At 37.4% G+C, this 13,799-nt stretch overlaps 1 protein-coding gene across 13 annotated transcripts in view; it reads right to left on the reverse strand.

Annotated features, from left to right (window-relative positions):
* Positions 1-1,105: 1,105 nt before the first annotated feature.
* camk2d2 (calcium/calmodulin-dependent protein kinase (CaM kinase) II delta 2) overlaps positions 1,106-13,799 on the reverse strand; it is a 103,932-nt gene continuing 91,238 nt past the window's right edge. For 12 of the 13 annotated variants that reach the window (XM_015345677.2, XM_015345674.2, XM_015345676.2 and 9 more), the window contains 5 exons: positions 12,413-12,461; positions 4,455-4,530; positions 4,178-4,272; positions 3,657-3,885; positions 1,106-2,811 (listed from right to left, as the gene is read on the reverse strand). In XM_015345677.2, the coding sequence (XP_015201163.1) occupies positions 2,808-2,811; positions 3,657-3,885; positions 4,178-4,272; positions 4,455-4,530; positions 12,413-12,461 (453 nt within the window). In that variant the 3' untranslated portion in view covers positions 1,106-2,807. Of the gene's footprint in view, positions 2,812-3,652; positions 3,886-4,177; positions 4,273-4,454; positions 4,531-12,412; positions 12,462-13,799 lie in introns of those variants that run through there. The other variant, XM_015345683.2, reaches the window with a different exon arrangement.

Below are 13,799 nucleotides of genomic sequence, written 5' to 3' on the forward strand. Positions count from 1 at the left end.
ATGGTGATGCCTGTTTCTTTACAAGTCCCTTCACAGGTCAGTCCTCTGGACCTGATTGGGAAATATTATAACTGTTTCTCTAGACCAAATAATAGATACCAGACTTAAAACTGTACCTGGAGGATACAAAAAGTAAATCTGCTCTCCAAAATAAAAAAACAACAACAACCCATTGTCCCTAAATTTACAGTATGTCTGCTCTCTGCATTGCTCAGCAATGAAGTTTCCATGCTCAGAGTATATTCGGTTTGCTGGTGTATTGATGTGTGGGAAGCTGGGAATCATTCACAGTGACTTTTACCTTCATCTCTAGGAAATGAGAGAGATACTATCCAATCCTACTGTACGTCTGAGGCACCAAACTAGTCTGTCTCACTAGACCAGCCACTCACCTGTTGGCTTACCATTTCGTTAGCTTGTTTGGACATCTTTCACACATTTCCATCTAATTGTACGTCACACAATAAGGCATGAGGCTCAGTATTTTCAGTTCCAAGCTGTCACAGATTCCAAGCCGTCACAAAATTCCTCTTCTGTTTAGCTTAGTCCACTTGTTCCACTGCTAAGTCCAGTACTGAAACAAAAGGTGCATTTACTTACAGCACGGGCTTCTCAAAAGATCGAGACAGAAAGTGAGTCAAAAAAATAAATAAAAATGACAAGAGGCCAGTTAACCCATTTAGCTCATTTCCCTGCTAGTAGGTAATGGATCCAGGATTCTCATGCAGGCATTTCGAGAAAGAAGCTAGCAGTATCACCTTTGATAACATGGTTTAGTAGATTTACCTTGACTCCCACAGCACACTCAGTAAAAAGTGACTTCTATTCTCAGTCTTAAAGTAATTTCTCCATAGTTTCTACTTTTGTGTACTGGTTTGCATCAGTGCTGATTCACAATAAGGTCATGGGAGTTTCAGCTGCCATTTGGTTATAGAATTACCCCATTCCACTTATATTCATGAAGTTATTACTAATTTATAACTACAGTATAAGGTGTGTAGGTATAGTACTTGGACATACATTTTTGTAGATGTTTTATGGGGAACTAGTTGAACGAGCATTACAGGGGAAACAAAGCAGGATTCAAAATAAATCAATGACGAGATCAGAAGAAATCACACATTTTATTATTACTTAAATATGCGTATCAATCAGTCCTTTACCGTAATGGCAAGTTTATGTACACTGTGTCCCATGGTAAACTGCAGCTGTGCAAATATAGAAAAAAAAGATAAAGCTCCATCTCATTGTGGTGAAGAAAGAACTAGTTTTGATTCCCTCAAAAAATTCTTTTGGAAGACCAACCTGACATATTATAATACTCCAACACCACATTAGATATTAAAATGCCAAACGCCACATTTATTACTTATTCAAATACATTGTTGCCACACTAGCTGTTAACAGATAAAGAAAAGTTACATTTTCCTACACAATTTTATTGGCAAAATGACATGGCTCAATACACTCATATGCGCAAAACTATCTACAAAAAATAGTAAGATAAAGTGTTAACTAGTTAAAGATGGAGTCTGTAACTACTGTATGTCAATTTTGCTTAAGAAAACATCTATTTTAACATTGTTTGAAACTGAGTTGCTAACACAAAGAATTGATATAAAGATTCCATTCAGGACTGAACTACTTGCTGCTCAGAGTAAGACACAATGGCTTATCATGCACTACACATCACAGCATTATATACTGTAGTTTAGCCCCATATGTATTAAAACAATTTAAACAATGCTAGAGGAAGAAAGAAATAAGAATAACCCAGTATCTGCAGGAATATCTATCAATTGCACAATGTAAAAAAAAAATCACAAATTACTAATAAAATATCATGGTACAAATATGCTTTTCCCTCTGGTGATTCAATGGCATTGTATATGTTTTACATTTTATAATAATAAAAATGTTAATATTGTCAATGATTACGTATTGGCAAAGATGAAGCAAAATACATGATTTATCCCTTCTTACTTTCTAACTCTCTGTATGGTCCAGGTATGCTTTATATATTGGAATACATCAAACCAAAAAAGCTGGTAAACTGAGTTCACAAGAAAGCCCAAATATTCCCATAAAAAGCAATTATAGCATTTTACTTCAATCACAACGTCTGTAAAACATCACCATAAAAGCAAGCTAGTTTTATATAAATGTTCTCATATTGTGAGCAAACTGAATCAGAGATTTGAAAGCAGAGCTAAATGGCAGACCTGAAGAGTATCAAATCACATGGATATGAAAACAGAAAATGGAACATCAGGTTTTGTAAACCCAAATTTGTACATTTATTAACTTTCGTAATTATTAGTCCCATTTACAACGAACTCAGTTTATCAGGAATTGCTCATGGGCTTGTGCACTTAGATATACCACAAGCTGCAGAAAATGTGGCCAAACAGCAATATTTAGGATATCGTTAAAACATCTGAAAGATAAATCAAATTTGAAAGAATAGGTAGTAAACGTATATCTCACCCACCAATAATGACCCTAGCAGATATACAAATGTTGTCTAAATAAAACATTTATACAGCCTTAAAAAAACTCCTTTGACTACTGTCCTGAAAATGAGATCCATTAGCATCACACAATGCATTTGAAATAATGACTTTTTTGCGTTCTTGTCTTTATTTCTGCATGGGGCATTTCCACCAATTAAGTGTAAACAACAAAGAATGATGGATTAACAACAAATGGGAGGGAGCAGACAGAAGACTTCGAGAGGCTGGAGCGTGGGGACGCTGGTCGGCTAACAGGAAGAGACTTCTGGCTGCGTCTGTGTATTGTGAAGCCCATTAACTGAAATACAAAGAGAATTCTCTTTACATACAGTACCATTCTGACACTTTCACCCTCCTTGCTGACCAAAACATGAGGAACTCCCCATGAATTAAGTACTGTCTACTAGAACTAGCCTGAACAGTACCTGGTACATTCTGAAATATATACAGCCCTGTGCCACTCCAATCTTTGAGCAGGAGTGCTTTCAGACAAGGGAGGTGGCCGGGTGGTACTGAACTGGGTGTTCCTTCAGTTTTCAAAATGACTGAGCTTTGGAGAGTGCAGTGGTAAAAGGAGGTTTGTCATCTGCATTTCAAGTCAACACTGCAATGCCTGTTGCTGAGATAGCGTATTCACTTGCCTGAGGAGTCCCGATATTTTGGGTGGTAAGCGTAGAGGGATATTGTGGATTGTTCTTTGTTTTTATTCAGTAACAAAACTGATTTTTCTTCGCAACTGCTTAAGCATTTACACGGCAGATCAGACATACAGTAAGCAGTAAATGTAATTATTTTTTTCACAGTTCAAAGCTTGGAACTAATTAAAAAAACTGCCCTATCATTTTCTGCAGCTAAATGTGAAGTGCTGCAGTTATAATGCTGTGGAGTTTCTTTTATATACCCTCATTTTTCATCCCATATCTGTCTATATTGGACAGCTCTCTCATCCAGCATGATCACTATGACCTTGGCTCTGCTGATGACCAAATTGGTGACACATCGCTTAAACCACACCAGAGCAAATTCTGACCTTTCTCGGCGAAACAGTGGAACGAAAGACAAGTATTTCGAGTCGAAAGCAAATCTTTGTGACGACATCTGCTTTGAAAAAAAAAAACGATCCGTATTTTGTTGCCGCCTTACTTGACGGGCACGGTGGGGGAGCCCGAACGATGGAAGTGGATGTTCTGCCATTTGCCATCCCTGCGGTGCCACACGCGGGTCTCCTCAGACTGCATGGTCTTGGGCATGCTGCCGCCATCCATGTACTGGGTCAGCCGGATGTACGCTATGCAGGCCGCGTCTTCCCCGATCAGATGCACGTGTGGGTTGAGGATGATGGTGTGGATCGGTTTGTTGCTCTTGGACAGAGCTGGATAAGAAAAAAAGCAGCATTAAAATAAGTGGAAAGAAATCCTGATTCTCCTTGTGCATTTTCTACACCTCTGATGTGAGCCACATGGCGTGACTCAGACTTTTTGGAAGCAAACGAAAGTCACCCAAGAGAATAGACGCAGAAATCATTCTACAGTACAGTATTTTAAAACAATAATAAAACTCTCTGTAATATCGCATGTACTAGATCTGTAACAATTTGATTATTTTGAAAATTAAGAGCAACACATCAGAAAATATACTGTGAATTTTCAAGGTCTCGATCTCACCATTTTCAAAGTAGAACCTGTGGAAATCAGTTCCTTCGACCAGGTTGCCTAAGGCTTCTGGCTCAAATGATGTCAGGCCTGGATCACAGATCTTTCTGCAAAGGCAAAAATCAAAAAGGTACTGCTGTTTGTCACTATGAGATGGATGGTGTTTCATATGTAAGATTTAAAAGTAGCAAAAAAACGTTTCAGTGTAACTTACATATCACATAAAAAAATTAAAACAGAAATCACAGAGATGGACTAATGTACTGTAGCACAGCACAGATTCACTCACGTGTATGCTTCGAAGTCACCACTGTTAATAGCTTCAATCAGCTGCTCAGTAACTTTGATAATCTCCTGTTTACGAGCTGAAACACAGAGGTAACAAGACATCAGTAGTGATAATAACAAACTACTTAATCCTATCTGGTCAAAACAGACAGTGAAAGAAGGTCTTGAATGGTAAAGCACGTGAAAGAAATTCTCGTTTCTTTTTTGTTTAACTGAACTAATAAAGCAGGGGAGTAAATTCTAACCAACAAGGGCATTTTATTACTCCCACTTTAAAAGACGGGATAAGTATGCTGACAAAATCTCATACAAATTATCAAAGAGTATACTTTAAAACAAATACAGTAGGAACACAAACCTTTTAAAAAATCCATATTTACGTACTCATGCACAGTGCCACCTCTTAGAAACCAAAACCTTGACTCACAGTATTCTTCATATACTAAACTTTGGCTTTGTCTGTTAAGGTGTGACTGTGATATTATTTTTTTCAAGATTCCGAGAACAAAAAGTAAAGTGAAGTTTGGGCCGAATTATCGATCCTAATCACGCACACTGACCAAGATATTGCATACAAAACCTATTCAATTTGTAAAGCATCTGCCCAACCATTAATGTGATTTTGATACTGGCTGATGCTGATGTTTGGCTCTTACATTTCTGTCTAAGATGTTAAGAACTAGGGCATGACATTGATCTCTAATGTTGTCGATGTGCAAACTACAGTTGTACAGCCAGAGGATGTTTAAACAACATAAGAATTTTCTGTGCTGTAACTACCCTTTCTGTAATTCCCAGTTCTTAACAGCAGCTCCTGTAGTTTCTCCTGCAGTAGAATCTTTACCAGCAGTTTACCATATCTCACAAAACATTCAATAAGTGTTATCTCTTAGCTGGAAATATAGATATTGTACAGTATATGCAAGGACTCTGAATGCCTTATTAACCTCATGCCACCATGCGGTTGCATGGAACATTACCTGCATACATTTTCTACAGATAGATCACAGTCTCTATATGCATTATTATATCATATATCAACAGATCAATTCTATCACCAGAAAGCGGCTTATTCCTGATGAGGGCTGCAGAAGCCTGAAGCCTATCCTGGAATCACAATGTAAAGGCAGGACAACATCCTGAATGGGATGTGAGCCCATTTCAGGACAAACAGGACAGTGTAAACACACCAGGTATCCTAAACAGAATGTGTTCTGGAAGTGCGACGGAAACACAGACCTAGAGAAAACCAATGCAGACCACAAGGGGAACGTGAACGTACAGTCCAGAACTGAACCCTGGACCTATGAGCTGCAAGGCCACCAAGCTACTCAACAGATGGACTGTCACTGCCTAATTAAAATTATGATTAGTACTCTACACAGCTAGCTTAGGATTCTGCAGTCGCTGATATCCCTGATTCATCACTCAAATAGACTTGGCTCCATTGCTGACAAATCCACCTGACTGAGATTGTGAGTTAGTGCAACCTCCAACAAAACAATGTCTAGAATGTCTACAACAGTCAAAGTCACTGTAATGTCAAATGGTCAGTCCTGAATGATTTATATAAAATTATGCAAACAGCATTTCATCCAATACCTACGATAGTACCTACAATAGTAATTGTTCTAAAAACATACATGCATAAACACTGTGATAAGTTTCTTTTGATGCTCAGTATACTATCATGAAATACTTCAAATCCATATTTATTTGTCACAGTGCAGTTTTCCATATTTTGGAGTGTATTAGTAGTCTTATTATTTATTTTATTATTAGCATATTTGCTTCAGCCTATGGACAGTATTCATTCATGTAATTACAAACCCAAATTGCTAAAAGCAGAATAACTTACTGTATATAAGAGATATAGCTACCCAGGCATTTACCTGTGGTTGAAAATATGAAATGACTTACAACAGTGCAGAAAAAAGACATCTGCTTTATCCTGACTACTATAAAGTCTCAATTCCTGAACTCTACACATAAATTCATCCAAGATACAAAACCAGACTTTTCAAATGCTTTTCAATCCTGGCTGAGTTGCTACAGATTACTGCCGAATGGATGTGGTGATAAACATTTTCATCAAAGTGTTTTCCACCTGAATAATGCATCACTTTTATGACTCAGAAACTATCCACATGAATTACTGTCCTCTTCATACTAATGAAGGTCAAGTTCAGAAATGATGACTACATGAAACAAAATCTCACTCTAGAAACCTAGACATCATTTAAGTCCAGCTGGCTATCTTCCAGTCAAGCTGTTAAAGATACTTGCTCCCCACCACCAAACACATTTACAAAAAAAAAACAAGATTCGCCTATTTTACCTCACAACTAAAATGCTGTTTGATAAAGCAGAAAATATACTTAATTCAACTGACACCAAAACTAAATTGAACAATAAAAACATGATACCTCTTGAAAATAGTTTCACTGAGAGCAGCAAAAGCTCTTGCATTCTCAGTGAAACTATTTTCAATTTCATTTTAGTAATACTGTACATGATAAAATGTAAAAGAACATACTGTAAAAGGGCATTCTTTCTACAAAGCCAAAAGCTGCGGATCCATACTAATGCCAATTCTTATTAAGAGAAGAAAACTGAGAGTAACAATTATTTAGAAATACTCATAAATGTAAACAAACTAAATGCATACATACAGTACAAGAACCGGTATCGCCTTAATATAAAACTATGTGGAACAAAAGTGATGTGGAGTATATTTTTGTGCAAATACAGTAATTATGTGTTTTTTTACAACTCACACTATTTGTCATTGTTACAGTGACATCATGTACAGTATATACGGAAAATTTAGTGTCCTATTTTGCGGCCCTGCCTCTCTACAATGAGTGATACACAATCGTTCTGCTGATTTAATGGCTCAGTCTCTGGATTATTACAACTGGAAAACATCTGTTTAGCATCATTAGTAAAAAAATGTTCCATGACCTCTTCTGTACCCTGTTATACAGACTAGTCTAACTTTCCAAATCCGGAAATCAAAGCTTTGCAGCACTTGTCAAAAACAATTACTAGGATTTCTTAAAATTTATTTCCTTTGCCTACTTTACACATTTTCTCTGCCTCTTGCTTTTGTTATCTTCACATATTAGCTTCCAAGAGATAATTCACAGCTACATAAAGCTCAGTATACAGTACTTCAGTTTAACTCTTTGATGATATGAGGAGAAAGTATGTCTGTTATCTGTCGAACACCCCCACCGCTGAGTCGTCCTGAGTAGTTCTGAAGCCTTCTCTGTTGCCAACCAGTTCTCATCCACACAACTTGGCTTTCCCTGACAAACAGCTGCCTGTGGCTAAACAAGATCATTCTCATTTTTCCCCACATTCCTCTGCGCTTAACGCCTGAAGAACGATGGTGATTTCTAAGTGCCATTTTGACTGCAACGCATTACAGACATGATAATTTAGTCATTGTAAATATCTTGATACCATTCAAATATTGGCACTCCCATGTAGAAGAATGCCCTTCCTTTACAATGAAATCAAGAGGAATCTTTGGCAGGAAAGTTTGACTGTTACCACCGAATCTAGGTACAATGGCACAATAAAGGATATTTAAGGAAAAAATACACACACGTAAAATTAACTGTAAATATAATTAAAACTTAATTGCAATTTACCTACAGGTAAAGGACAATGCACAAAGACAAAATCCAGGTGATCCAATAAATTGTACTGTACATAGACGTTGGGGACCAGAAAGTCACAATATACATTATGGCAATAGGACATACTGTACAGTACCAGTATACTGTGAAGGAGCATATTTCAAACAAAGCAAATATGGAGGGTTCAGAACCATAAAAGGACTAACTTTGCACATGCATCTTGAAGGAGGAGGAACAGAACCAGGTTAGGGACCATAAATCAGACTGAGTGTGTTTCACTTGTAGCATCCAAATACAGTACAGAGGGAAAACAATAAATAAAAATAACCTCACCACCTCTTTTCAAATTGTATCTGGTCAAAACCAACAAAGTAATTTTCTGCTCCACGTAGATTTTTGTGAGATTTCAGTGTTTGAACATGCACAGTTCATGCATCTAAAGTTGGCATGATCACACCTTAACCTACTAGGTGGATCAGTGATGTAAAGCATGGTGGAAAGGAAAGATGCAGGGACATAATGTTTCATAATCATAGTCAAGTGTAATAGCATTACAAGAAGAAGAGTTTTTTTGTGGAGTATTGTGATTCACATTTTTTTTCCATTTGCAGGACAAACTAATCCATGTAGGTTCAGGTCTTTACCATAATACTTTTACAGGCAAGTGAAATACAGTATTATCTGGTCCTAGGATTTTCTGATGACTAAAACAAAACTAAATAAGTTCGGGGCCACATAATAGCTCTTCTGTGTAAAGCTAATGCAAATACAATCCCAATTCCAACTGTTATATTACGAAACAATTCCATTATCATCTTGGTTTATAGATGCATTTGTAGCAGACAATCACTATCATGCTATTTGCCAACTCCAGCTCCAGCCAGGACTGCCCCAGATGAAAGGCATTTTTATTTTTTTATGTACATTCAAATTGGCCACAAGTGGACATCGACCAGCTTTTTTATTCTTTAGTGCCAAAAATCCATTAGGAACATGCCTGGAATTCCTGACAAAAGCCTTGTCCAGGGAACAGATGGCAAGAATAGATCAGATAAACATTGCAATGATAACGGAAAAAATCTTACACCACTCAAAAAACAACTGACGGTACCAACATATAAACATTATTAAAATTATAATGATAGTCAGGAGTGATATGAACATTTTATTTAGGTAAGGAAAAATTAGTGTTTCCATGATAAATTAAAAAACATATACTAATATATACTAATACTTATACACGAATATACTAATGGTGCATACAATCATTACAGTGGAATGTTTCCACTTAGAGTACTTTGTCTATACTTTTTTTTCTCTCAAATTAACTTGTAGATAACATTACAAGTCACACTTTGACTTGGAAGACTTCTGTTTAAAACTGACTCAAATGGGAACAGGCTGTGTTGAAGCAAGCTTGCAGATTACTACCAACACGATGGCCAAGATGGCGACACTTTCTCAAGCAGCAGCTCCAGAGCCAGAGTAGCAGCCACAGAAACAGACTGAGAAATCCAGCTCTCTAAAAATGCGGAAGGGCAAACAAAATGGAGGGCACTCCGCTGTTATAAATACTTCAATAGAAAATGTGTAACCAATATAGGTGGCAAATAAAAACACCCTTGATTCTCAATTCAGTCCTACTCCTTCAGAGCTGGCAACTTGGCAGAACAGTCCGCCGATTGAAGGAATTATAGACACTGAGGGCAGAGGACATAGGGGATAGGGGTGTTACTACAGAACTAAGTAATTTCCCAACTACTTTACCCCTCCACAGGACTGAGGGCACACAGCGGGAAGGGAGGGTCTCCCCCTGGACTTACACTGAACTGAGGAGCTTGACGACTGGGTGGGCTCAGACTCATGTGACTGACTCTTTGAGTTTGCACTTTCCTTGCACTTGGCTGCAGAATTGACGGAAAGAAACACAACAAATGAACAAACGAAGGTGAGGAAGTAGAGGGCGACCAGCACCTTCAGGACGCCTTGGCAGCAGGCGTGGCCGCTGGGCCAGAGCGAGGACGAGTACCAACAGGATGAAGTGGTGGAAGAGGAAGAGAAGGATGAGTGAACAGAACGGGACCACTCCGGTGTAAAGTCCGGGGACCAGGCTGCAAGAGTTGGGGGAGGAGGAGGATAGAGGAGGAGATGATTGCGGTGGTTAGATGACTCACGGATGTGAGAATGGAAAATTGATTTAAAAAAAAAAAGAAGGCCAGAAAAAGAAAATGAAGGGGTGGACGATGATGCATTCGAGACGAAAGTTTTGTTTCCGGTGTCGCGGGCGTCCGAGGCAATGAAGAAAACGAAGGGAATGAATGGGACTAAGAACATGAGAAGTGGCATCTCTTCGAATGCTGCAGGGAATTGCCCTGGAAAATGTTTTATTTTTGGCATATTTGCTTTTTTGACCAACCCCTCATGTGGTTTATACACACTCACATTGAATCCATCCTTTTGGCACTTTCTAGAGAACTCTTTTACAGGAAAAGTGATACAAATTAGTTTTTGAGGAAAGATACAGTATAACATACTGTACAAATATAAACCAGAGAGTAAAACATACAGTAAATTGGAAATTCCTATTGATTCCAGTGACTTCAAACAAAAGTGCCACAAAACTACAGGCTTTGTAAAAGGCTTTATATAACGCCAAAAGAGTTTTAAGATATTTCCTTCAACCAGTGATTCCGTTATTTTGGTGCAGTATCTGCCCTGTGATGGCACGTGATACCATTTGATCCTAATGTCTTTAAGTGCAGGAAAGGCTCTAATGACTTATCTAGGAATGTATAGAGATTCCCTTATGGGAAAACACATGTTTTATACATGTGCAAAATCTGTCCTCGGTCAGTTACCAGATCATAGTACTGTACAGTATATCAATTATATGCTCCTGTCTCCAGGAAAAGTGGGACTGTATCATGAAAAACTTTGGCACTTCTATTGTCACACAGCACTACACACCCAAAGATTGTCGAATACATTTCAGTTCCAAGCAAGAGAATCAATTCAGTTTTTTGTTGTTTTTCAAACACAATTTACAAATATTTATACTTGCAATCATAATGCTAGCAACATGACTGAAACTTTTTTTACACATAGAAAATGAAAAATATGTGTTGGGCACAAGCCTCTGTGGAAAACGTAAAGGTTTTTTTTTAAGTAAACGTCTGCATTTTTGTAGAATATAATGTTTTTTAAATCTAAGAACAAAAATGAGAAAGCAAAACAAGGATAATACATTGTTCTTCTTCTTTTCGCTTTGCTAGGAGTTTAAAGAGAAATTCACAGAAAAGATGAGACCTGGTACAGTTAATTCGTCCCTTCTAACATGTCAAAAACAGATACCAAAATAAAAGATGGACCATCCATTCACCACAAAGTAAACTGTAAAACAGTTATCGGCAAACAATGTCATGCTGGAAGCACAACAAATTCTACAATAACTTGACAACACTGTTATCCATAATTAAAATGTGAGAAAGCCATTTAAACAAGCACCAAATGTTTCAACATTTGCCTTTTCATTTTTTAACAACAAAGAAGACAAAATCCAATTTAATAAAAGCTACAATTAAATAGACTAGAAATCATAATTTGACGATGGGCAGCAAGTGACTTTAAAAATATATAAGCAAAACAACATGAAATTTATGTAAACTTGGAAAAGAAACATAGCACAAGCCTGTAACATAGGCAAAAAAAGCTTTTAAAGCAAAAAAAGGAACAAACTAAGAAACCTATACTAGGGGCAGAAAAAAGCACAAAATGCATTGGAAGAGAGCATGCAGTTTTAGGGAAAAATAATTGTTAGGATCTGCACAGAAAAAAAAGCAAAAACATGACAAAAGGGTCGAAAAGATGAATTAATGAAGATGTGAGTAAAGGCATGCATTAACAAAAGAAGACACAATTAATACAGGACGCAGTAAACACAAAGCAAAATCCATGGTAGTGTTCTTTAATTCTCAATGCACTATGCAAGACTAGGTTTATCCAAATTATTTAGAGAGATTTCCTGGAATGAAATGAGACATCTATAAACAAAGTGATGCATAAATAAAGGCACTACTTTAAATTAAATGGATCTTAACAACCTAAATTAAATATATGGGATATTTAGAGAAAAAAAATGCAATAGTGGGTTGTTAAAAGGACACAGTTTCTCGCACTCATTTGCTGTGCTCTTCAAATTAAATTTGCCCGGTCCTCAAATTAACTCAAGTTCCCCAAAAAGGGTAACACTAATTCTGCCAATAACCTTCTTAGAAATCACATGGCCTTCTTGGTCAATTATGAAAGCCCATACCTTTCACATCTTCATCTTCAATAGTGGTGTTGGTGCTCTCAGTAGACTCCTGTAAAAAAACACACACACATAATGACATGCTGGTTTACAGAAAAACTGACCATGTTTATTGTTTATCAGAAAAACTGAACACGCGAGTAACTACACCACAGGAAGACATACAGTATACATCCATTTCAGAAAAGAAGGATGTAAACAAGCTGTTTGCCAAGGTAAAAATCATAAATAATGCCTTAAACACAGTGGCAGAAACTAAAAATGCAAGGCTACTTTGGTCTGTCAACATGCATGTACAGTATATAGAGTAGTACTATAATGGTCACAAAACCCAAAAACTTTTTGTAAGTCCTGTCATTTCTATTTCCTTGTATCTGTATGTGAGGCCGTACGGACACGTACTGTATGAAGAGGGGTGGCTGCTGCAGTCTGTTTTTATGGGCAAGCACCAATCACGCAGCAGCCACAATGGGGTGTGAGAGATCTTGTGTGTGCCGATGAGCTCTAAGGTAGGGGAGTCTCTCCTGTGCACACAAAGGTCTCTCTGTAGTGTCCCCACTTCTGTCTGGGGGCATTAACAGGGCTGAGCTTCTTTCTGTACACTGAGGGAGTTCTGGGGGAGTATTTGGGGTCAAAGTACTTGTCTTCCCTTTTGCCAGCCCTCTTCATCTGACTGTTAATCTCTCCAATAAATCTGTTGAACCAAAGCATGTACTGTACATGGTTCATCACATTATACTGTAATTACATGTTGACACAGACTTTGTAGTGGTTCTCAAAATATTGGCATACTGTATCAGGCTTCTTTAATGAATGGTACTGCTACAAACTAGCCCCTGCAAGACTGTCTTTTGATACATGCTGTAAACTAGATGAAATGTGAGAAAACAAAGCTTCATTCTCGCTCTACTGTATATAGTAGATACCATGTCACCATATACATGAAATGTGAATTTATTAAGTACAGCTATCCCTCACATTATGGATCTAATTTGTTCCATATAGGGAATAGGCTATTTTCTTTATTCCTTATGGAGAAAATTAGCTCCATAACATGTGTAAAGTTACCACACGAAAGGTATAAAGTGCCAAATGTTATAATAAGTATTATATAAGTATATATAAGTAAAAATATCATGCCTTAAGCTGGATAAACATGGTGCTCAGTGTTGTTCTGTGCTCTCAGTGGCTGTCGATTCAGTAAAACAAAACTTGACAAGTTTTAACTCTGGATGTCTGCCTTAGTAATGCGTATTAACTCCGCATCAACTACACTTGCAGCAATTTGTGTGATTTTGTTTATTTTGAAATATGGCATGCACTGAAGATGAAGCTAAATTCATGGCTAAATAAATGTCTTGTGTCTCTCACACCACGCACAATTTATTAC

This window comes from Lepisosteus oculatus, chromosome 1 (genome assembly GCF_040954835.1).
Source record: "Lepisosteus oculatus isolate fLepOcu1 chromosome 1, fLepOcu1.hap2, whole genome shotgun sequence".
Lineage (NCBI taxonomy): Eukaryota > Metazoa > Chordata > Actinopteri > Semionotiformes > Lepisosteidae > Lepisosteus > Lepisosteus oculatus.